This window comes from Sebastes umbrosus, chromosome 7 (assembly GCF_015220745.1).
Source record: "Sebastes umbrosus isolate fSebUmb1 chromosome 7, fSebUmb1.pri, whole genome shotgun sequence".
In the NCBI taxonomy this organism is placed as follows: Eukaryota; Metazoa; Chordata; class Actinopteri; order Perciformes; family Sebastidae; genus Sebastes; species Sebastes umbrosus.
This window is the reverse complement of record NC_051275.1, coordinates 30,763,192-30,789,376: the sequence shown is the minus strand read 5'-3', so window position 1 is coordinate 30,789,376 and position 26,185 is coordinate 30,763,192. Positions and strand designations below refer to the sequence as shown.

General features: G+C 39.1%; 1 protein-coding gene across 1 annotated transcript in view; it reads right to left on the bottom strand.

Annotated features, from left to right (window-relative positions):
* Window positions 1-20,762, bottom strand: part of LOC119491163 (eukaryotic translation initiation factor 4 gamma 1-like) — a 38,399-nt gene extending 17,637 nt beyond the window's left edge. The window contains 9 exon segments of the mRNA XM_037774870.1: window positions 2,267-2,388; window positions 8,637-8,742; window positions 9,541-9,735; window positions 10,356-10,376; window positions 11,255-11,287; window positions 12,370-12,450; window positions 13,521-13,642; window positions 13,943-13,995; window positions 20,618-20,762. Of these exon segments, the coding sequence (XP_037630798.1) occupies window positions 2,267-2,388; window positions 8,637-8,742; window positions 9,541-9,735; window positions 10,356-10,376; window positions 11,255-11,287; window positions 12,370-12,450; window positions 13,521-13,595 (633 nt within the window). The 5' untranslated portion in view covers window positions 13,596-13,642; window positions 13,943-13,995; window positions 20,618-20,762.
* Window positions 20,763-26,185: the final 5,423 nt, after the last annotated feature.

The following is a 26,185-nucleotide window of genomic DNA, read 5'->3' as shown; positions in this document are numbered from 1 at the left end:
TAGATAAACATGTTCAAATAGCTCAAGTTTGTGCCTCCCATGAGACTTTTGCACAGATGATTGAGGTATAATAACAAGAACACCTCTGAGAAACACAAAACTGGAAAAAGTTATGAAACAGGTTGAAAAACAACTAAACTGTGCAGGAGCCAGAATATTTTTTAATTCTAGCTGGATAGAAGAGTATCTAAAATGTCTAAAAATAATTTCTTAAATGCAACCAGCATCACGCAAGTGTCAAATGTAAAAAAGATGATTACATGAGAGGCACCATCTGGGGCTACGGTTCACAGAGAGCTACCACATACCAGGCGAGGGCCATCTTAGAGAGCAGAGGAAACACTAGACATACTGTAGAACTGGGGGAATATGCCGTACAGCAGCTTGCTCCTGCAGCAAGTTAAGGTCGAGTTCACCACTATCTGTTTCAATCAACAAACTGAACTCAAGAATGACTCTAAAATCAGATTCAAGAGAGATTGAAACACGAGCTGCATATTTATATACAACATATTTCCGTCGCTCAGGCGTTATTTTTTTCTTCATGATCTTTATGATACACCTTTGCCTAAATGCATCTCCTTTTGCTCTGCACTTACTTCACTCAGTGTAAAGTTTGCAGGTGAGTGTGATTGTTGTGTGTACCTGGATGTACTTGCATGTGATTGTGCATGTTGCAGGAAACAGATAAGGCTGTTGCATCGTTACAAAATACAATACATAGCAGGGATCAAACCTTCTATCATTCTCCTAGTCTGCAATATATATATATGCCGATGTCTACATAAATAGGTCTGAAATTATCAGAGGAACCTTGAGTTTATCACACAGGAGCTGTTTGGGGCTGGAAAGTAGAAAACACCGATATGGTGAATCCAGATGGAATTAACGTAAAATAATAGTACCAGTTAAAGTACCTGACCTACACTGATAAACAGATCTTGTCCAAACAAGAGCTGATAACAAAAGTTTCCACTTTAGGTGAACAGTTCCGTTACGTCTGTGTTACTTTCCTATGAACGTTTCCCTCATGTTTAACAACGTAACAAGAGCCTATTCTAGGTTTAGTAGCAGTTCATTCTGCTAATAAAATGTTAGTACTTGGAACTGTGGTGAGACTTTACGTCATAAACAGATAATAAGAAAATCCTGGACAAAAAATATACATTCCCAAATAAGCCATATTAAAGCTGCAGTTGGTAACTTTGAGCAAATATAAATGAATTTTTATACAACCGTCACTATATCCAGTATGGCTGGGACGATACAACGACAGTATCTCCTGATACAATACTATCACGATTCTTGGGTGCAGATTCGATATGTATTGTGATTCGATATTAAAATTTATTGGGATTTTTATTAACATTTTTAACACTAGACCAGGGGAAAAAGTTGAATCTTACACTTCTAAGGACTTTTACTTTGGAGAATATCTAAATTAATACAGTAAAAATACTTAATTTTGTGTGTAACAAGTCAAACGTATCAGTCTTTGTCAGGCATTATTTATTTATTTATTTTTATTTTTTTTTCAGCTTTCCCGGAATCAAAGAAATAAAGACATTTCCTTAACAAATTAGCGGTATTTTCTATTTAATTTATAAGGGACATGTAATGTTTTATACTTCTGGTAAGTATAATCCAATCAATCTTATTTCTTTTCTTTTTTTAGTCACACGTGTATACTTCCGCTAACTCCGCCGAATCCGTCGCTAGCTCTCCGTCAGCTCTGTTCTCTTTATACATCCATAGTCAGCTCCATCGGGGCCATTTGAATGTATTTAACAGTATATGGGTGCTCTACAGTTGTAGCATCAGCCGATTTGACCATGGAGATGAGAGTGACGGCTGGCTTGACCGCATGTTACCACGATACGATAACATTGAGTTAGCATGCAGCTTTAGCCGTGATGTTTAGCTCTGCTTTTCCTGCAGTGTGTGAAGCCCAAAGTGTTTCCATACTTTACTGGATGTGTAGTGTTTACCACGCTGGATTTAAAATGTGAAGGTGCAGGTCGTATCCCCGCGGACCCTCTGCTGTATTCTGCTTTCTGGCTTTAGCTTTGTTTTGGATTTTGAAACGGATATGACGTTGTTACTCAGACTACAACAATAAAAGCGGTAACTTCCTTCCTTCTACCTCTGCATCGACTCAAATGAAGCAAATATATCGATACATAGGTGAATACATTTTCCCTCCACCCCCTACACATAAGCCACATTAAAGTGTAAGATGTATTGTGCAGTAGGATAGTGACTGTACCTGTTTGCGTTCCCTTTTGGTGGGGATGTGTTGGGGAGGCTGAGGTGGTGGTTGCTGCTGCTGTGGAGGGGCCGGCTGCACCGCAGGGGTGAACTGAGGCGGGGTGGGGTAGTAGGCCCCTGCTGTGGATCAGACGGAGAGAAGAATGTAAACCAACACATACTGACTTAATCCTGTAGCCATAACTTGACACAAACACATCAGCCTGTTGCACACAGACGCACAGGACACACACACACACACAACCGCTAGTGTTTACACAATGGCGTTACAGTCTACATCGCTAATGTTCTGAAAGTCACGTTAGACTACGTTGAGGCAGTGAGAAAAGCTGGACATGAAATGTGAAGGTTTAACTTAATGATTTGCGTAGCCAACAGCTGCAGCTTTATGTCCACAGCAAAGTTATAATGTCATTAGTGTGAGGTAATTACACTTTTTTTAAAAGGTCATCTCACTGCCAACTGAGGATGTATTACATATTAAGCATCCCTCAAATACTCTAGTTCAGAGCAACTTACTGGTGGTGCAACGGTTCAAAAAGCCCAATAAGGTTTTGATAAGGGTTCGGTTTGTTTTGCACATTAGGGAGAAGGAAAACATAACTATTTTCCAATGTGTTTGAACTCCAAAATATATAAATAAATTGATTGATAGACATTAATGAACGATATTTCTATATTATATGACGCTATAACACTGACTTTATACATGACATAAGGAAACTTAATGGTCAAGTAGGCCATAATTACAAAAATTAACAATGTTTTTGTTTGGGCTTTAGTGTCCTGACAATATTCCTGTAAACACTGTAGAGCCGCCCTGCAGGAGAGCTTGTTAAATGTTCAAAATGGACGTGGTAATCTTAAGGAATGAAGCTATAATTAATGAGTAAATTGAACAGATGAATAAATGAAGAGGTTGGGGACGTTTTATTCTACCAACAGTCCAAAACCCAAAGATATTAAATTTACTTATTATACATGACAAACAAATCCACACGTTCGACATTTTTGCCTGAAAATCAGTGAAACGATTCACTGATAATCTAAATATTTGCGGACACCATTTTTGCTTTATCCACCAATTGTTTCAGCTCTAATTTTGTGTGATTTTTGCAGCCCATGTTTCTAGTTGACAGGTGACCAAAATCAACTATCAACTGAAAAACTCAAATTGCTTCATTTCCAACAAGCTCTTTTCTTATACTGTCTCCAAACTTTACTTTTGCTGCAGTAAATAGTCAATTTACATCTTAAAATGTCTGCAAGCTACAACCATCAACTTCTCCTCACACATGATAATTCTGACATCAAATGAACAGACATCATTGCCTCAGATCTGCGTTTTTTTCCACTGTCTTTGCATGCTGTGCCATCTCAAAATCCCCCTCCATGTTGAATCTGACAGCAACCACAGGTAGGCCCCACAGGTAGGCCCTCAGACCATGACACGGCAGCTTCTCCCTTCTGCCCAGCATGCATTGCTGTCCCTTATTTCTTAAAGCAATGGATCTCTCTCATGTTCACAAACTTGTCAAGAAAGCTGCTGCCAACATGACCAAGAAAGAAAAAAAAAAAAAAATCTACATTTTCCAAGAATTTCCACAAGTTCAAAGACCCTCTATTAGCCTACCCGGTCAATAATGTCAACAAGACATCCAACCACTCAGTGACATTACCTGGCCTTGTAACTGGCCTCAGCTACAGTTCAGAACCAGTCATAGCACACTTTCAACAGACTGGGGTAAAAAAAAAACAAATCCTCAGATTGCAGAGGCCTCGACGCCAGCTTGCTCCTGCTCTGCCTCGCTCCCCCCTCTGCATTTCAGTCTAACTCACATTACTGAGTCTGCATTGTTGACTAGGAGCAGCACAGCCTAAATATAGTCAAAACTCCACACCGGCTGGGGGGAAGAGAGTGCTGTGAGAGGGAAAGGGAGGGAAGACACACAGAGCGAGAGGGAGAATAGGAGCATGCTCAAAACCAGAAAGCCAAACTTTTCTTGGACGCCGTCCCAAAAACTCTAAATAAGAGGCTTGAGATATGACTCATGAAGTGGAGGAGATTGAGAGAGGGGGGCTGCAAAGAGTCTAGACGACACCTACCCTCAGAGTCCTGCTGCTCTTGAGACCCACGATTCCCCATGCTGAACGCCTGCCGAACGCGTATTCACTGAAAAAGGAGAGGGGGTTTCTCTTTGCTTCAAACCCCCTCTCTAACTTCTTCCTGTCCTCTCTACAGGTGCCCACTTCTCTTAATGCTCAGCCCTCCCTCTTCCAGCGTGTCCCAGTTTTGCTCCTCCCTCTGACCTTCCTAATTCCTCCCTGCCTTTCACTTTTTTTCCCCCTTCTTCCCCCCCCCCTCCTCCTCCTCCTCCTCTTCTTCCTTTACAGTGTACAGGCAGGCGAGCTAAACTATTCAGTTGTGTCGTTCAGAGCGGCTCTGATTTGAGTGAAGACTCCCCTCTCTTTCTCAAGCCTGAATATCTGATCCATGCTGACATCACAGCCTACTATAAAAGGGGGGTGGGCTGTGAGTAAGCACATATATGTGGGAAGCAACTTTGGGGGCTGGGAGTCTTAAAAATAGTCACCATACGCCGTCAGCACAGCGCATGCGTGTGTGTTTTACCTGACTGCTAGAAGAGGACTCAATGGTCAGACAGACTGCACCACTTAGAGGACTAGAGGGGGGTGTTGGAATGATATTCTGGGATTGTTACTATGCAGTTACCACAACATTATGGCAGGCATTGTAGGTCCTACAGGCAATAATCATTTCCAGATATACAGTATATCCGTATCAGTTTCTTGTCTCTGTGACACGGTGGAGACCTGAAACAACCCTGGACACCGCTGCACTTTCAAAGCCAATATGGTCAATCCTATAAAACCCCTTTTCCCACCAAAATTAGCACGTACAGTATTTTTTTAAACATGAGAAAACCCGCTAAAAATAGGTGATAGCCTCATTTCCCATTGCAGGCACGTCGGTGCCGGTTGTAACAGTGGAAAGACTAACAAAGGCAGTTTTGATGAGTTCAATTTTGTGTCTGTTGAGTTTAAATGAAGAGTGTTTTACAACGATCAGCGAGGTAAAATTACTGTTTCTGTCAATGGAGTCTGGTAGCTTTGAGGAGCGCTTATAACATCCGTTTCTTTTCACATCTAACTCTTTTAACTCTCTCTCTAACTCAGCATTAAAGGTCCCATTTTGTAAAAAGTGAGATTTTCAGGTCTTTTACATTATAAAGCAGGTTTAAGTGCTATATAAATACTGTCAAACTATCAAAATGCTCAATATATAGAGAAATACACACAGCCCGTGTTCAGAAATTGCGCGTTTGAAACAAACCGTTAGGATTTCTGTCCATTTGTGATGTCACAAATATACAATATTTAGACCATTACACGATTTTAAACATAAACATTCTAAATGTGTCCCAGTTTATTTCCTGTTGCAGTGCATGTTAATGACATCAGCTGACAGGAAGTAAACATGGACCCAAACTGTTGCCAGGCAACGCAATTCTATTTCAATTCCGTTGAAATGCACTAAAACAGAGCATTTCAGACAGATGTTAGTGGGTTTTTTGGTCCAGTGGGAAAGGGGCTAAAGAAGACCAGAGTTTGAGAGCCATGTCTCTCACTGTCACTTCACCGGTTATTTAGGGTCATGTGTTGCAACAACCTCATGTCGCGACATGCCACGTGATTCCCAGAGTTACCAATGTGACACACTTACCCTTCAACACAAACACATGGGACATGATGTCCTTCCTGTGCAGTCATACAAACATATCTGGCATAAATAGCAACAAAGCTCTCTCATGTTACCACCAGTAACCGGCTATTGTGAAGAGACTTATCATTACGTATCTGGACAAGAAACAGAAATCCACTAAATGAGCACCAAGCCTGGCAGAGTCACACCAATAAACATAACAGAGCTGCAAAGATCAACGGATTAGTTGTCAACTATTAAATTCATCCCCAGCTATTTTGATAATCGATTAATCGGTTTGAGGAATTTGTTTTAGAAAAAAAGGCTAAAATTCTCTGATTCCAGCTTCTTAAATGTGAATATTTTCTGGTGTCTTTACTCCTCTATGACAGTAAACTGAATATCTTTGAGTTGTGGACAAAACAAGACATTTGAGGACGTCATCTTGGGCTTTGGGAAACACTGATCGTCATTTTTCACCATTTTCTGACAGTTTAAAGACCAAACAACTAATCGATTCTGATTGGTTAATCACGGCATTCTGCGGTCTGTTATTTCTTTATAGCAGACCATTGCAATTGTCGCAGCTCTGATGTCGGACTCTGGCGGAGCGTTTTGTTTCAAATTATTGATTTCTACAGTAAGTAGCCGTGTAATAAGCGGGGTAATGTACAGCGAGTGGGTCACTGTTGTGAAAGAATCCCCTTCAGGCTGGTGCGACATCGCCCTGTCAGGCTTTCTTTCACAACAATGAGCGGCTCACTGTACATTATCCCTTACTTGTATTTTTTCAGAAACATGCATACGCAGGTTCCGAGGTATTGTTCAAGTATCATGCACATTGTACAGTGCACATACACTGATGTGCAAAGGGCCTGACATGGAAAGCCTAATAGGAAGAACTGTGTGTTTACAGTCCTGTAAAGTATTCAGGCCAGCTCGTTCTACTGCTGATGAGCTACAGTTTAAACAAAGACAACACATAGTTCAGATGCCTGCTGGTGGGGGGTCAGCAAGTTTGTTTTCAGGCCCCATCATCACTTCTTCTGATGTACTGACATTCAGCAACCTCTAGAGGGCATCACAACACATGGGATCAACAGCAAACATCTGTAGTGCTGCTGGATTTAGTAGTAGATGTGAAGTAATATGATGACAGAGTATGTTTGGAATGAATAAAAAGGCAGAAAGGTTCATGTGTATGAACTATGACAGCTACATTCTTTGAGTGTATTATAGAAGCAATACAGTTACATACAGGAAATTAATCTGATGCTCAATGCAGATGATATTTATGCTGACACACTTCTTTTTTTTTAGTGCCCATTTCGCTCAACCTGCTTTGACTCTGACAGTCAGCATCTTCTAACATTTTCCAGAACACGGTCACACCCCTCAGCAACAACACAACTCACGTCTCATAGCTGCATTTCATTACGGTCATTATGCTCCATGTTGGATGGGAAGAAAGTAAACTGACTGTCACTGCACAACTGACAGTCCAGACAAATGTAGTTGCTCTTTGGTTCTGAGGAACTTACACAAAATTCCAGACTTCCCACAGCGTTGTTTGCATGATCTTGTTTAAATTAATCTAAAATAAAAACCATAATAGCTAGAGCATTCATTCTTTTTGCAGCGGAAAGCTAAGGCTTCTGTCTTTCGCATCACCACATTGTACAATCGTGAAGACGTCATTACGTTACGTGTGGAACATAACAAATAATAATAATAACTAATAACAATCAAAATGCCTTTGCACTTGATTGACTCATAAAAATGAGCATATCTCATTCAGCTGCATCTCAAATTAATCTTCAGGTTCCCAGCTTTCAGATGATGTACACCCTTTTCAATGTGACATTTACTGTTGACCTGCTATCTCCGCCTAAAGACCCTCTGTATCCCCCTAAAAAAAAGTCTAAAACGGGTATATGTGGTTGTCAGAGGGTTAAGGAAATACCAATTTGTTTGGATGAGCTGGCTGGATTATTATTTATTTAGGTTGATTGCAGGGAGAGAGAAAGATCGACTGCTGGGTGAGTTTGATTGATTTTTAATAAGAGAGAGAGAGAGCGGCGCACTGTGCTGTTAATTCATAAACTTGTCTCAACAGAAAAGAGTCCGACAATCAAGTCAGGCAGGAATATTCAGCTCTACCTACGCTCTTACCTACATTGTTTTCTAGGTTATTCTAGTCTCAATGCATTTGTAGCTATGAAAATAGACAGGGACTCTATCTGCATTCTAAACCACTGATACAGACATTTTACACAGCTGGAAACTGAGCACTGGGCAAACCAGTCATAACGTCAATGGCCCATTAAGTCCACCCACAACACCGTGCCTGACCAATACTGATGACTTTGGTTTGATTTCTTTTTTTTATATTTGGCTACCTTTGTTAGCTTGCCATGTTGCCGGTTACTCTGTTTTTTTCTTATGTTACATTAAAGAAGTGTTACGCATTTGTTGTTTGGATCCTACTACTTTTCATTTTCATAATTATATGGCTCTCTAGCTGATTAAGTTTGCAAATTATTGGGCCAGTGATGGCTCCTGTGTCAGTTATAAACCCTGCTAAGTGTGTCTCTGTGTGTGAGTGGCTCAGGCGAGGGCGAGGGCACCAGGTAGAGCCTCTTACTGTAAGTACCATATTCAGCGGGGCTGGTGCCGGGGTAGAAGCCTGGGTTAACTGATGGGACTGGGTACTGCTGCTGGGGTGTGGCCACGTAGGTCGCCGACCGGTACTGAGGAAACAAAGAAGAGGAAGCATGTAAGACACAGGTCAATATCATTAGATACAGTCAGAAGATAACTATAAATCTTGCGTGCAGACAGGCCTGCACAACAAGACACTTTTCCTTAAGGATGTCACAATACCAGGAAGTTAAACAGGCCAGAATTCCCCTTCTATTATACTGCTGTGAAAACATCACATCGTGAGAACATTAGAATTTACCTTCACCCAATACTAATTTTTACTGCATCACAATGTAAAATCAATGGCATCCGTCGTGTTTAAGTTGGCAGGACGGGAGCTAGTTAACGTTAGCTGCTAGCAGCCGGTAAGCAGCACAGTCCTGCACGGAGCTAACAGCTGTTGTTAACTGGCTCTCGTCCTGCCGATTTCGACACAGATTTGTTGTTCGCAATGTAGTATTATCAGGGGAAAAAATATGGTGCGTCCCCTGGACGTGTCGATAGCGAGTTTACTGCATCCCAAACATATTTTCTATCGTCCCCAGGACGCCTTTAGTCTGACGGTTCCTACGGTGCGGTGTAAAATACGAGTACCATCACGCCGTCACCGTATGACTTGGTTCCAAAGCATCAGTTCTCATGACATCCCTACTTTTCCTTCTCTTCACAACACACAGCTTTAGGTCATTATGAAGGTACTAATCAATATTTTGCAAATACAATGTTAATGAAATTTATCCAAACAAGAAAAATACAAAAAAAAGCTCTATATTACTGAGATGATATGAGGAAAAATGTGTCATGTTAGCTGCCGATATACTATCTGGCTCAGATAAAATAAATACCTGTCCCGGTATGAAGTAGGCGTTTCCCTGTGGCGTGCTGGAGAATTGCAATTGTTGCCCAGGGATCATCATCATTTGGGAGCCGGGGCCCGGCTGGTAGACGTGGGTGGGCGTCACAGGCCGAGGGCCGCTGCTGAGAGGGACACCCCGAGGCCCACTGTTGGGAGGCAGGCTGGCCCTGTTGTTGTAGTAGGGCTAGAGAGGAGGCAGGGGGGTAAACCAAGGTGGAAGATGAGGGAGAAATGTGGGAGGAGGAAGGTGGTGACAGACCAAAGACAGGTGAGGATGAACGGTGAGTGAGAGGACATGTAGATGAAAGTAGGGGGAAAAAGAAAGGCCACGGGACAATGTGGGAAGAGGAATTAGATGGAAATAGGGTTTAGAGAGAGAGAGAGAGAGAGAGAGAGAGAGAGAGAGAGAGACAAATAAATTAATTATTAGTTACCTTTCTGAAACCTCCGACATAAAAACCATCCCCCATGCCCTCGTATGATTTTATCTCTTGGACCAAGTGGAGCTAGTTTGTCCAGCCTAATAGCCAGGCTCATAGTTTGCCCATGAATCTATGGCTAGACTCCAACTGGAAACATATTGCCTGCCAGAAGAGATAAAGCAGCTAATGCTGGTTCATTCAGAGCCTCCTCATTGACATTCTGCTGCTGGCCTGGGAGCTAACCGCCGTAGCCAGCGAAATGACACCAAGCCAACAAAGCACAAACACTGCCAAATATTAGACACACACATATGCTCTCCTCAAGACGAAAAAAAAAAAAGAGGGAAGGAAAAACTGGAAGAAAAAAGGAAATTTGAGTTACCTGTAGCGACCTGAAGCTTCCCTTCAGCAGCAAACACAGGTCGCACAGAGACACATCAAATGGAAAGGAGAGGGTGGGAGAGAAGGATTGAGAGAAAGAAAGCACCACAATCAGTTAGAGCACAGCACCCAGAAAGTGTCTCATCTGAGCCAAGCTGTGAATTAACAAGCAGCATGCAGAGAATCCAAATAAACTAGGTCTACCTAAGGCCTTTGCACACCAAGTCCATATTTTTGGTACGCATTTGTCACGTTAAAAAATAAATACAACCTCAGGGATGGTCGCAAAACAAAAGATGTAGGAAAGATTTGACAGAGCTAAACGATAGCTCCTTGCTAATGTCATTCATTCATTAGCACTGTTTGGGACTAGCACTATCCATTGCATCCACGTAATTAATTTGTCTTGTACTGCGAATTTTTGCAATGAATAGAATAATAAAACAAAATGGACTCAGTGTGCAAGGTTTCTGTGCGCAACATTTTTTTTATCAGATGATGGATTTAAAAAAATGCACAAGAAAAATATGAAGACACAGTCCATACTTTACTGACTGTAAAAAAACGTTTTCACATGAAACTGATCCCTTTCTCATAACATTTTTATGAAAGGTATAGGTATTAGGTACGCCTTTACATAGGACATTCTTGTGCACTTATATTTAGCTACAGCTGTACTTCACTAAAGCATGATTTGGGAAACTATTCTGGTAACTTTACCATAGTTTCAGGTTCAAATATTTACAAAAAGCAACAATAGTCACCCCTAAGATCGCCTAACAACACAGAGTAACTCTCATTGAAGATGTCCCCACTTATGTTTTTATTAGTCAAAGCACTCAATCTTCTCTACTGCTTCTAATATGTGTTAATCATGTTAGTCAGTTGTGCTGTTAGTACCTGTTGGTGTATAGGCCGGGGCCCTGGGGCAAACTAGAGGAGAGGTAGACAGGACAGAAGTTAAAGACAAAAGCACAAGATCCATGCTTCACTATCCACTTCCTCCAGTTCTGCACTTTTACAACTGCACTTAAAAGGATAGTTTGGGTATTTTGAAGTGGGGTTGTATGAGGTACTTATCCATCGTCAGTGTATTACTGACGGTCGGCACGCCTCCATTTTGGAGAAGCAGACAGGAGGTACCACACAGGAGCAGCGCTGCGGCGTCCGTCCACAGCAGTACATTGCTTTGCTCCCGTGCTGGTACTCCTGTCTGTTTCTCCAAGCTGGGGGGCATATCGACCGTCATCAACTGTAGGTAATACATTGATTAAGGGTAAGTACCTCATACAACCTCACTTCAAAACACCCAAACTATCCCTTTAAAAGCTAATATAAAACTGTTGTTCAGACAGTCTGAAAACAGTAGAAAGCCGCTTTCTACAGTCATAGGAGTCAGGAGGCGTCTTAGCATTCTGAAACTGACAGCGATGCCCACTTTACAAAGTAACTAGTTTTTCCCCAATTGGTATTGATTTGTTTTACTCAACTGCATTTCCTACCGCTTAAAACAGATCATTACAGTAGACTTCACCAGAAATTATAAATAACTATAAATAAGTCTGCGTATTAAAACATTTAAAACTTCAGTTAAGAAACATGGTTCGGCCGATTTATTGGTCGAGCTCGAAAGAAATGCAGTTGGAGCCGCTTGCACTTCCTGTCAGTCATGAGGATTAATGAGTAAAAAAGTTAAAATCATGAGGATAGGGTCAGTGTGAGCGTGTTTGCACACTTAGCAGTGGTACTGAAAATGGTGCAGAACTGGTGAGAAGTAGGCAAACAGACATGCAGGCATTTTAAGAAATCCACAGATGGATTCAGAGCACTTTGTTTTCCATTGGGAAGATTTCAGATAGCAACAGTGAGCAGCAATTATGCCAAACTTGCACACAGGCAAGGACAATTGTAGCAGAAAGAAAAGACCATTTTTTTTATCCTGATTGGTTTGTTTGTCATTCATCTAGGTGCAGTTTAAGCTGACTGTAGGTAGGGTGAGCAGTGGGCAGGCCTACCTGTCGGGGCTGCGGTGTTGGGTTCATTTGTGGAGGCGGTGGGGTGGCAAACACAACAGAATGCCCAGGGGTGAATGAGGGCTGCAAGAGACAGGAAGTGATATCAATAGCAGAAAAGTGGGACAGAAGAGGAATTGAAAGTGAGGAGGCAGGGAGGAACAAGTGGTCAACAAGTGCACAGTCTGATATTTGTGGTCACATTTTGCTTTTTTCACAATACCAGCATCTTTTCATATTCAAGTGAATGGGGAGCTGACATAGAAGTTGGAATACACACTGTACATTAATTAAAATCAGATCATGGTGGCTCACAGAATGGTTGGAAAAGGCCAATTATTGTCTGACTTCTTTATTAAATATAGTTTGTTTTGCCCCTCCCAGTATTCTGTGACCTGTAGTATTAAACCACATTTGCAGATACCAGCAGTAAACAGGATGTTGCCAAATCAACCAGGACTGAAATCTTAAGGATTGCCACTTTAACATCCACTTTCACACAAAGGGGCTCAACCAGGGTTGAACCAGCGTTGATTGTGTGTTTGAAAGGGTTAACTCGCATTGACTGATTTTGGGTTGATTTCAATGTGAATGGCACAGACTCCAGGGTCGCTAACAACCAGGGCGGGACAAATCTAATTGTCAACATGGAAATGTGGCAACACTTTGAGGTGCGGGAGCTAACGGCTGTCCCGTGGTGAGGAGGAAATTAAGCGCAGATGACCGGGACTGTGAGGGACAACTTAGTGTATACAAACTTAACAAGGCTGCTGAATGAGAGAAGCATCCACAGTACACAAAAACAGAAACACATTGTGCAAGCCGACCACCTCGCGGTACAGCCAGCTGTGAGCGCATCTGTTTTATCTTCTTCTTGTGTTACCATTTTTTTACCCAAATAAACCTGCAAAGAAATACATCTGTCGCCTGTTCTGTCCGTTATAAAATAACAAACCCAGCCGTAGTTCATTATATTATCGAGCAATTAGCAAACCAAATGAAAATATAAACTAATTTTATTACATTCGGACAGGCTCGTACATTATCCAACAGTTGCCACATGCCCAGCTGATTAACCCGTGTTGACTGGCTTGGTTTGGACATTAAAAAGGGTTCTTTAGTGTGAAAGCAGTATATGTAGCAGGGTTCCTTACCTGTGAGAGGCCAGGGGAGGGGGCAGGGTGGGGGTTGGAGGGGGGTCCTGTTATAGGCTGTGGTGCTTTATTCATTTCATGGAGTTCTGCATGGGGAGGCGGATGTGGACCTGTGTACAAATCTGACGGAGAAGGAGAGAACAGGGGGGGGGGGTTAAACGGATCTTTACTTATAAATTAACATTCAGTACCACAGTAGTGAGGTCTAATGGTAGACAATGTAATACAATTTGTATCTGAAAAGAGAGGAATGTGGTATGTTTGGTTTCTAGAGAATTGGTAAAGGTTTACTAGAATAGGTCTTTGAGAACTAAATTAGCGTAACACGTTCCAGCATGTAAAGTTCAAGTTACAGTTAACTGGAAAAAAGAAACCACAGTAGATATTTCCTGTTAATAGTCACAGCTCATTTGTATACTTACATTTATGAATCTTTTAAGGTCCTAAGTGTGGTTACACTGAGGAAAGTTTTTTCCTAAAAAGACAAGACAGAAAGAGAAACCTTATTAAAAATGAGCATTTATTGGCTAATTGCACATAATCCAAATACTTTACAGCATCCATGCTAACCTAATTTATTTCAAAGCTGTTACCATGTAGGCTACCAAAAAGACAGAGTATAAAAAGTGGTATAGTGAGAAGAGCGTGTAACAGATAGTTGATGAGTTTAATATGTTACGATGGGGTCAAGATCATCTTAAAAAAGGCAGAACAATTATCATACTGATACATATTTATAAACTGTACTGTTATAAGTTTATAATAACAATGACTTTTAAAACTGTGTTTCATGTGGGGCGTGTCCAGCAAATATACAATCTATTTAAATCAGGCCACTACTGGCAATGAATTCAATGTATTAGATTAATTCAAGAATCTTATATACTGCAGTGATTGTCAGACTGACTGAAAATAGGTAGACATTTTCCTATGCACTGACCCAACGGTCATTTCATGATTCCAGAGTAATCATCCTCCTTACGTTATATCTTCCCTGCGTTATATCTTCCCTGCAATAGTCACACATTAAGTATTTATAGCCGAGGCCTACATTATCTCCGTCACGGACACACACACACACACACACACACACACACACACACTCTGTCTCTCTCCCACATACACACTGGAGCAGCAGCGTAAAAAGCCTGAGTCATGATGAGTCTGGGTCTTTTTTCAAAGAGGAGGAAATCACGCTGCGGAAATGGTTGTAATGACTAAGTGAACACACACACAAAAGAAGACAAAACTAGAGACAATATTGCGATAAGATCACATAGGGCTGTAAGAAAATATTGATACGTATGTTTTGTGATACTGTATTGATTCTCAAAAACATGGTATCGATCTTTAATCAATGGTTTAAAAAATATATATACAATCTGTATGTAGTAATATGTTTCACTGTCTTTTAAATTAAAAAGTAGTGCTATGATTTTGGATGTTACGAGTACTGTGCAAAAGGCAAATGGATTAGAGCTGAAACAATTAATCAATCAGTTGTCAACTATTAAATTAATCGCCAACTATTCTGATAATTGATTAATCGGGAGCCCTGCCATGATGACTCACACAGACTAAAAAAGGTGAAAACAATACTAGCGTCACTGTCGCAGCTGGTAAAGATAACAGATTTGAACTGTGCGAGGGTTTCTATACAGCCAGGTGAAATCCCAGGCTAAGAACAACAGTGACTGACAAGACATTGATGGGCTGATCCCCAGAATACTGGAGCGTTGGAGCTTGGAGAACAGCAGCAATATAAGAGCTTGGAGAATCATGTAGTAGTAGTAGTAGTAGAGGGCTGTCAGGCAGCAGTTCAGAGGCTCATCCACAGACAGAAATATTGTCAGACTGAGCACTGAGCAGGTCTATCTGGGAGATGAAATGCTGAGTAAACAATCTCTGGGCTAAAAGGGGGTCTCAGACTCACAACCTACACCGTCTCTCAGGCTTTACTCCTCTCACTGGGGAACACGCTAATAAAAAACATTTGAGGGAAATGCTTTACCCTTAAGTAGTACGACGTGGCTGGCTTCTTAAACAACTACTGGGTCACACACACCGTCAACACCACACTGATAAGTCTGCAGAATTCATAAAAATTAGCTATCAGTACAAATCCTGGGAACAGTTTGCAGCACTACATAACTAGCACAGAGGGGTACCTCAGCTCAGAGAGGCCCACGTTTTTGCAGGAATCTGTTGTTTAGGGGAGTTGTGTCACCCCCACCTTACTCCACCCCCTACTCATACACCCCAGTTTAGTCATTTGATCTGGTCAGACATGCAGTACTGTGGACAGTGCGCCTTCAACTGTTGCATAAGCCTCTGCATGCACTCCCATGACCTGCTAAGGAGTAGAGGGGGAGAACATTTGCTATTAAAGAAGTTGGCTGTCGTGTAACCTATAGAAGGTGAAGCCCACGGGTGTATTTATTATAAGAACTGGCTACTGGACCCCAAGATGGCGCCTATTCAGTCCAATGAGAAACACATAGTACATATGGTGCCTTCGAATGAAACTCGTGAGCTGGTGTTTACAACATAGTAAGTCATGTACATGATATGCTTGGCGTTCAAGTGCTGCTAAGCAACGGCAATATTAACGTTACTGTCAGCGTCTAGAAGCCACAAAGGCTAACAAGCTAGCAAGCGGGCAACATAATGCAGGAAATGTAAAGGCATAATGACAGAGGAAAAAGATGAGGCTGTTGAGAATATCAACATTTTCCTCAGACATATAAAATTACGAAGAAAACAATATACGAATAAAATTACAATATATTCACTTATTATGCACCACAAAATTAACTTCCATGGCCTCCGCCATTTCCAACAACGTCAACAAACACGTCACAGCTCAGAAATTTTCTGAAACATTCCACTTACGAGGTTGTGAATACCACACGAGGTCCATGCATGGTTCATATGGACTCTTCTTGTGAACACGGTAAACACCACCAAATTTGAAGGCACCATTTGTAACTGACAAACTGAATAATAAAAGAAAGTTCTAATGCATTCATTCTCTGTATGTATTTGTTCATGTTTTACAAAGGGTTTAACCTAACTTACTGCAAGTTCAGGTGTCGGGAAGAAAAACATGTTATTGGAACATCTCTAAGTGAAAGTTTAACTCCAGTGACAAAGCATCACACCAGAACAGCCTGTCCTGCCCAGCACCCCCATGTCCCTCTGGTTAACTAACATTCTGCCAAAACCCACACATGTCCAGAGACGCTAGGCTTTCAAGTCTCACAACAGGAAGCTCAGTAGTGTCCTTATGTCAGGCGAACTGTGACAGCCTGGCTATGACACACATCATGCATTTATCCTGTGATTGCACTTCTGCTATTAGTTCCATTCATTCACTCGGACTAAAGCATGTCTGAGATCACTGCATCATAGGGTGACCAGATGCCCCACTTTAAAAGGGACTGCTCAACATTTTTATCCCAATTGTTGTTTCACATTTTGAGTTTTCAAAAGTCAAACCACTGCAGGACAGAAGCTTTTTCTAAAATCTGGCTTTTATCCAATGACTGTGAAGAAAGCAGGGAAGGCTGTCATCACAGCGCTGTTTGCTGTCAAACTGCACACACGTGGGTCAAGTACAGGTTGACCGTCTTTGCTACGCTATGTCTGGGAAAATTCCGAGTCACAAACTATGCAGATCTAGGCTGAACATGATGGAAACTACCACAAAGAAAAAGAAATGCAACTACAACAAAGACTACTTATAAGTGGGTGAAACCGGTGGGTTCCGGTGTTTTGCATGGAGCTGACGCCCGCCCGCCCGCCCGCTCGCTCTCAACCCCGGCTCTCTGAAACTCTGTACCCTGCTGTTGCCTGGCAAAGGCAGCAGTGCCGCCGGCACGCGCAGAGGTCCCCGGGACCGCTGGGACAATAACCTTTTATTTTGATGTTAATAAAATGTTAACAAAATGTACCCAAATTCACAAATATGTAGGATATTACTACTGATACTCATGTCATGTTACGTCGCAACGTCTCCTGTGTTAGCCAAGTGTTTACTATACGTGTTTATTTGCATATAGAGCTTTACTGCCCGTTTATTTGCATACAGGGTGGGGAAGTGAGATCGGATCACAAGTGGCCACTCAAGACACATGTGGAGACGCATTCTAATGCGTGAGGTGTGGGCAGACGTACTTAAAGCTGCCCAATTGTGATCGGATCACTCAGGACGAATGATAATGCAAAGGTGTGAGCAGACGTACTTAGACCTACCCACTTGTGATTGGATCACTCAGGGTGAATGTTAATGCCAGGTCTGAACAAGGACAAAAAGTGATGTGCATATCAATGGATGCTTTCGGGGAAAGCAAGAGATGTTGGGGGTGAGGGGTAGAATGGAAATGTGAGACATTATATCAAAATGTTAGACTACCATTCAGCATTGGTAACATGTCCCACATTGTCCCACATTTGATTTATGTGGTCACCCTTCTGCGTAATATTCTCCTGGGCTGATGAATGGTAAACTATGATGAATGCTTATAGACAAAACACATACATTTGACCTGCCAGGGGACTACAGATGTAAATTAGCTTAAAGCTATAATCTGGTACAGTGCATCAAATGGTGACATTTATGTTTTAAACTGTACATGATCCCTTTAAAATAAAATAATAAATAAATACATTTTCCCGAGAATGACGTTTTTCATTGCCCTCTCCCGGTTTCCTCCCGGGTTCACAATTCTCCTGTATTTCTCCCGATTTAAGTAAAATTTTCACACATAGATAAACATCTGACTATATTATGGTTTCATGCATAGAAAAAAAAAAATGCATCCATTTTGGACCCACATTTCTCAGCTATAAGGTCACATGTCTTGCAGTCCTCCACATCAGCCTCATGCCTGCTGCAGCAAGCAGGCTGAAGATCGACCAACATGAACGTACCAGTCATCCTCTCTAAACCAACAATCTCACATAATGTCAGAAGACAGCTGAGACACTCATCTCATGCCAAGCATTCGTAAAACACCGGTGTCTCATCTGCTAAAAATATGTGACACTTTTTGCTATGACACAGGGGCGTGTCTGCCTGCTTGTCTACTCACACATGCACACACACAATGCACGACAAAGACAGTTATTTGCATGCATCTATGAAACGCTGGATCATGCCAAACACACACAAATAAGGCTGCAAAGACGTGCTGCTTTAATGTTGTGCTATTAGCCATGTTGCTAACTTTTTCCTAGGCCCGATCTGGATTTCACCACGTGGTTTCGGCTGCTTATTGGCGCGATGCACAGCCGGCATCATGCCAGCCACGCCTCAGCCCATATCGGCTATGACAACTACCTATCTAATGTATTAAATATAAAAGCATGCACCATATTAAACCACATTTTAAGGAGTAAACTGTCGTTTCGAGTCAATGAATAAGGATACTAACCTAGATAGCTGCAAAGCTAACTAGGTGGCTACTCTTACCTGGTTATTAGCTCGGTATGCTACTCACATGCATGCTCCAAAGTCGTTAGCTAGCTCGGTATAAACACAGCTACAGTGCTGTCAACGATGTCGTGACAATGAGTAACCTTACTGCAACTAGCCAGCATGAGTCAGACACCTACTCCACCTACACCACCACAGATACAGACTTCATTTGCATTGGTGCATAACAGGAACATTACATATTCATTTAAGTTTAACTTCCATTACATCTGCTAACATGAAGTCAACCAACTCAGCAAGGCCCCTAATGAAGGTGTCACTGGGTTCAAAAATAACTGTCCTGTACAAATCAGTCTCCAATTTTCTTTATCTAATAACTCCTTTATGCATATTAGATCTGCCACTAAATATCCAACAATATAATCACACATTGTCTTTATCTAATATCTCCTTTATGCATGTTACATCTGCACACTAAATATCCAACAATATACTGTCACACATTTCCTTTATTAGCCTGGGTAACTAAAAGGAGTTTGTTTGGATCATAAACAAAGAGAGAAACCCTGCTGCTGCAGCATCAACAACAACTTAGATATGTTAACCCCAGTTACCTTTACCACCTAACTAGCTAACACAAATGGTTTCACATTGCTGGCACCATCACCATCACAAGGTTTCAGTAGGTTTCAGGTATCAACTTAGATAGATAGATAGATAGCATTACAGTTCCATAGTGCAAAAACATGTTAGTAAAAGGGCAGTAAAAAAGTTAGTAGTGCAAAGTACAAAAAAATATACCAGATATAAAAATACAAGGATGAAGAAAACTGTTAAAACTGCATTTAGTGCAGGATAACAGCTGTGATACACGACTATTAAAAAAGTGCAGACGAGACTGTTAAAAAGGGCAGGGTAACTCCAGTAGCTTAGTCTATGAGTTAAGTATACTTAACAGTATTTACAATCACACAGACGGTCTTTATATGCAAACCAGGCTGGCAAATATGATAACAAACTGCATCACTTTGTGCTGGGAGGCTGCTAACTGGCTGATTTAACCATCAAACTAACAGTATTTACAATCACAACTAGTCACACAGACTGTCTCTATATGCAACCAGGCTGGCAAATATGATAAACTCCATCACTTTCTGCTGGGAGGCTGATAACAAGGTAAAAACACAACTAGAGTGATTTAACCTAATGCTACATATGGAGCTAAACTAGAACGGCGGTTGGTTAGCTTAGCAGCGTAAATAACCGCTAACCGGCGAAAACAACAACATTGTGACGCGACAGACTTATCAAATATAATATATTACACACAATATAACACGTTTATGAACTCTACAAGAGTACTGACTGTGTCGTTTGGTGTCTATCTTGGTGTTAGCTTTGCTAGCAAGTGAAGAAAGAACACCCACGTCGCGTTAGCATGGGATGCTAACAGCTAAGCTAACGGCTAATCCCTGAAAACACAGCAGCAGTGTAACAGAAAGCAGTGAAGAAAAGTCTCTCTAGTTTCATTTATCTACAGAATAAAAGGTTAAATGTGGTGTTGGTTGTTCGTCAAGAGTCTATTTGAAGTAGCGATTTTACATTTATCTGTCTTTTTTAGCGTTTTAGTAGAGTATTTCGCGGAGGACCGCGGCGTTACCTTTCTCTCCTTGAGTCCGCAGAGCCGGACGGACGGAAAATCTCCCCGGAAGCCGGTAGCTACGTACTTCCGATGAAAATCCCATCACGTGTGAGTTTCCTAGTAATCACGTTATTGGCTGGAAATACTGTGTTTGCATATCTTTTATCCTCTGGGTTATCTCTGTTGTGTTTGTGTTTGAACAGCACGCCTGGAGACGGTTTTTTTTATATCTCAATATTACCATTTAAACTTTGCTCCCAAAATAGAGCCCATTTTTCATGCAGATAAAAATAAGAAATATTTATTTCCCCTTAAATTTAATTCAGCCACCATCAATGGAACATGTATTATAATATGTTGATAAATTATAATTAGGTTATAAATAGGTTCAACAATATTTTAACGGGATAAATCTGAAAAATAATTTACAATATTTTCATGGTATAAAAAAAATATATTTACAGTATTTTCATGGGATAAATCTGAAAAATAATTTATAATAACTTCATGGGATAAATCTAAAAAATAATTTACAATATTTTCATGGGATAAATCTGAAAAATAATTTATAATAACTTCATGGGATAAATCTAAAAAATAATTTACAATATTTTCATGGTATAACTCAAAAAGAATATTTACAATATTTTCATGGGATAAACCTGAAAACCTATTTACAATATTTTCACAGGATGAATCTAAAAAAATATCTAAAATAATTTCATGGGATAAATCTGAAAATTAATTTACAATATTTTCTTGGAATAAATCTGGAAATTAATTTAAAATACTTCCACAGGATAAATCTAAAAAATAATTTACAAAATGTTTATGGGATAAATCTAAACATTTATTTACAATATTTTCACGGGATAAAAGCACAAGGTTTATTAAAAATGTGCAAATGTTTTTCAGGGTAAATTTAACTCATTCATGACATGAAAGACCAATGCACAGTGTAATTGATATACACCTGAAAGCAGGCCCCGAAGGGGGATGCAGAGGCCAAACGTGTTAAACCTGCTTCATGAGAGAAACAAATACTTGATGGTAATCCCATCAAGTGAAACTTTCCTAGTAATCACGTTATTGGTTGTAAATACTGTGTTTGCATGTCTTTTATCAGCTGGGTTATCTCTGTTGTGTTTGTGTTTGAACAGCTAGCCTGGAGACGTTTTTTTTTATATCTCAATATTACCATTTAAACTTTGCTCCCAAAATAAAGCCCATTTTTCATGCAGATAAAAATAAGAAATATTTATTTCCCCTTAAATTTAATTCAGCCACCATCAATGGAACATGTATTATAATATGTTGATAAATTATAATTAGGTTATAAATAGGTTCAACAATATTTTAACGGGATAAATCTGAAAAATAATTTACAATATTTTCATGGTATAAAAAAAATATATTTACAGTATTTTCATGGGATAAATCTGAAAAATAATTTATAATAACTTCATGGGATAAATCTAAAAAATAATTTACAATATTTTCATGGTATAACTCAAAAAGAATATTTACAATATTTTCATGGGATAAACCTGAAAACTTATTTACAATATTTTCACAGGATGAATCTAAAAAATTATCTAAAATAATTTCATGGAATAAATCTGGAAATTAATTTAAAATACTTCCACAGGATAAATCTAAAAAATAATTTACTAAATGTTTATGGGATAAATCTAAAAATTAATTTACAATATTTTCACGGGATAAAAGCACAAGGTTTATTAAAAATGTGCAAATGTTTTTCAGGGTAAATTTAACTCATTCATGACATGAAAGACCAATGCACAGTGTAATTGATATACACCTGAAAGCAGGCCCCGAAGGGGGATGCAGAAGCCAAACGTGTTAAACCTGCTTCATGAGAGAAACAAATACTTGATGGTAATCCCATCAAGTGAAACTTTCCTAGTAATCACGTTATTGGTTGTAAATACTGTGTTTGCATATCTTTTATTGCCTGGGTTATCTCTATTGTGTGTAAGCAGCACGCCTGGAGATGTTTTTTTTAATATCCTGATGATATCATTAGGGCATTTAAACCATTTTTCATGCAGATAAAAATAAGGAATATTTATTATCCCTTAAATTTAAATCAGTCACCATCTACAGATTGTTTCAACATGTATTATAATATATTGATAAATTATAATTGGGTTATACACACGTGGACAAAATTGTTGGTACCCTTCCGTTACAGAAAGAAAAACCCACAATGGTCACTGAAATAACTTCTACTAGTCTACTTTGGCTCAAACAGCAACAGATGGTGCGATCTGACACTGATGTACCTTGACCTTGGAGTTCACCTCTAATCTCTTTGGAAGTTGTTCTGGGCTCTTTGGTTACCATTCATGTTATCCGTGTCTTCAATTTGCCATCAATTTTCCTCTTGCGGCCACGTCCAGGGAGGTTGGCTACAGTCCCATGGACCTTAAACTTCTGAATAACATGTGCACCTGTAGTCACAGGAACATCAGGCTGCTTGGAGATGGTCTTATAGCCTTTACCTTTAACATGCTTGTCTATAATTGTCCTTCTAATCTCCTGAGACAACTCTCTCCTTAGCTTTCTATGGTCCATGTTCAGTGTGGTACACACCATGATACCAAACAGCACAGTGACTGCTTTTCACCCTTTAAATGGGCAGACTGACTGATTAAAAGTTTGAAGACACCTGTGATGCTATTTACAGGACACACCTTAGTTTAACATGTCCCTATGGTCAAATTATTTTCAATCTTTTCTAGGGGTACCATCATTTTTGTCCAGGCCAGTTTCATTAGTTTGTTTTTTAAAATGATTCTGTTGAACCACAATTCAAAAGCAATGTCTGATTTTCATTAGTTAATTTTCAGTGAATTTCTATTTATTATTGCTTTTGTCAGTTTCAAGATATTTCAGTGACCATTGTGGGTTTTTCTTTCTTTAACGGAAGGGTACCAACAATTTTGTCCACGTGTGTAAATGGGTTCCATTTTATATAGATTAAATAATTGCTCTGCATAAAGCAGTTAAACAATTAATTTATAATATTTTCATGGGATAAGCTCAAGACCCACCTCTTTTCTTTGGCTTTTGAATGTACTTGAATTGGGATTACTAATTGGCCTTTTATAATGCTCCTTATAACAGTCTTTTGCTCATGGATTTTTATCTTGGTCTCTGTCTGTGGATGTGTGAGATTTTGTTGTCTGCTCTGTTGACCTGTTTTTATTCTGCCTATGTCTGTAAAGCACTTTGGTCAGCTCATGTTGTTTTAAATATGCTATAGAAATAAATTTGACTTGACCTGACTTGATAAATCTGAAAATTAATGAATATTTTAACGGGATGAATCTAAAAAGGAATTTGCAATATTTTCATGGGATAAACCTGAAACCTAATTTGCAATATTTTCAGGGGATGAATCTAAAAAATAATTAAAAATAATTTCATGAGATAAATCTAAAAATGAATTTACAATATTTTCACGGGATAAAAGCACAAACTTTATTAAAAATGTGCAAATGTCTTTCAGGGTAAATTTAACTCATTCATGACATGAAAGACCAATGCACAGTGTCATTGATATAAACCTGAAAGCAGGCTCAGAAGAGGGATGCAGAGGCCAAAAGTGTTATACCTGCTTCATGAGAGAAACAAAACTTAATGATAATCCAATCAAGTGAAACTTTCCTAGTAATCACGTTATCGGTTGTAAATACTGTGTTTGCATATCTTTTATCTGTTTTCTCTATTGTGTTTGTGTCTGAACACAATTTTATCTTAATTACCATTAAAGCATTTAAACTTTGCTCTCAAAATAGAGCCCATTTTTTCATGCAAATAAAAATAAGGAATATTTATTTTCCCTTAAATTTAAATCAGCCACCATCTATAGATTGTTTTATAATATATTGATAAATTATGATTAGGTTATAAATAGGTTCAATAGGTTCATTCATATTTTAACGGGATAAATCTGAAAATGAATTTACAATATTTTCATGACATACATCTCAAAATTAATTTACAACATTTTCATGGGATAAATCTGAAAAATAATCTAAAATAATTTCATGGGATAAATCTAAAAAAGAATTTACAAAATGTTCATGGAATAAACCTGAAAACGAATTTACAATATTTTCACAGGATGAATCTAAAAAATAATTTAAAATAATTTCATGGGATAAATTTAAAAATTAATTTACAATATTTTCACGGGATAAAAGCACGAGCTTTATTAAAAATGTGCAAATGTCTTTCAGGGTAAATTTAAGTCATTCCTGACATGAAAGACCAATGCACAGTGTAATTGATATACACCTGAAAGCAGGCCCAGAAGGGGGATGCAGAGGCCAAACGTGTTATACCTGCTTCATGAGAGAAACAAATACTTGATGATAATCCCATCAAGTGAAACTTTCCTAGTAATCACGTTATCGGTTGTAAATACTGTGTTTGCATATCTTTTATCTGTTTTCTCTATTGTGTTTGTGTCTGAACACAATTTTATCTTAATTACCATTAAGGCATTTAAACTTTGCTCTCAAAATAGAGCCCATTTTTTCATGCAAATAAAAATAAGGAATATTTATTTTCCCTTAAATTTAAATCAGCCACCATCTATAGATTGTTTTATAATATATTGATAAATTATGATTAGGTTATAAATAGGTTCAATAGGTTCATTAATATTTTAACGGGATAAATCTGAAAATGAATTTACAATAATTTCATGGGATATATCTAAAAAATAATTTACAAAATGTTCATGGGATAAACCTGAAAATTAATTTACAATATTTTCACAGGATGAATCTAAAAACTAATTTACAATATTTTCATGGGATAAATCTAAAAAAACACTTACAATATTTTCACAGGATAAAACTAAAAATGAATTTACGATATTTTACTGGGATGAATCTAAAAAAAAATAATTTAAAATAATTTCATGGGATAAACCTGAAAACTAACTAGAATATTTTCACAGAAAAAAAGCACAAGCTTTATTAAAAATGTGCAAATGTCTTTCCGGGTAAATTTCTCTCATTCATGACATGAAAGACCAATGCACAATGTAATTGATATACACCTGAAAGCAGGCCCAGAAGAGGGATGCAGAGGCCAAACGTGTTATACCTGCTTCACAAGAGAAACCAATACTTAACATAAAAAAAAATGTGCAAAGCCTAACTGCAATTCTGTTTGAGTATTTAGTGTTGTAAAAGTATTAATTTATTTCAGCTAACAGGTATGTACCAGACATCTTGGAAACACAGAAAAAGAAAAAAGTCACAGCTATTGCTTTTGTTACTTGTAGGTGACATTGATATACATCTGCAGTTCTAAACTAATGCTGCCATTACTTTCCTCTATAAATACATACACGGTTGTTTATATATGTATGTACAGAATATATGTATAGTAGTATATGTGTGTGTGTGTGTGTATAGTGCCTAAAACTTTTCCTCTAGGTGGCGCTAATAATGACTAAACAGCTCATCCTTAAGTCAGTTTGAGTCAATAATAATAAACCAGCCATGACGTACTTTGCACCTAAATCAACATAACACACAGCCA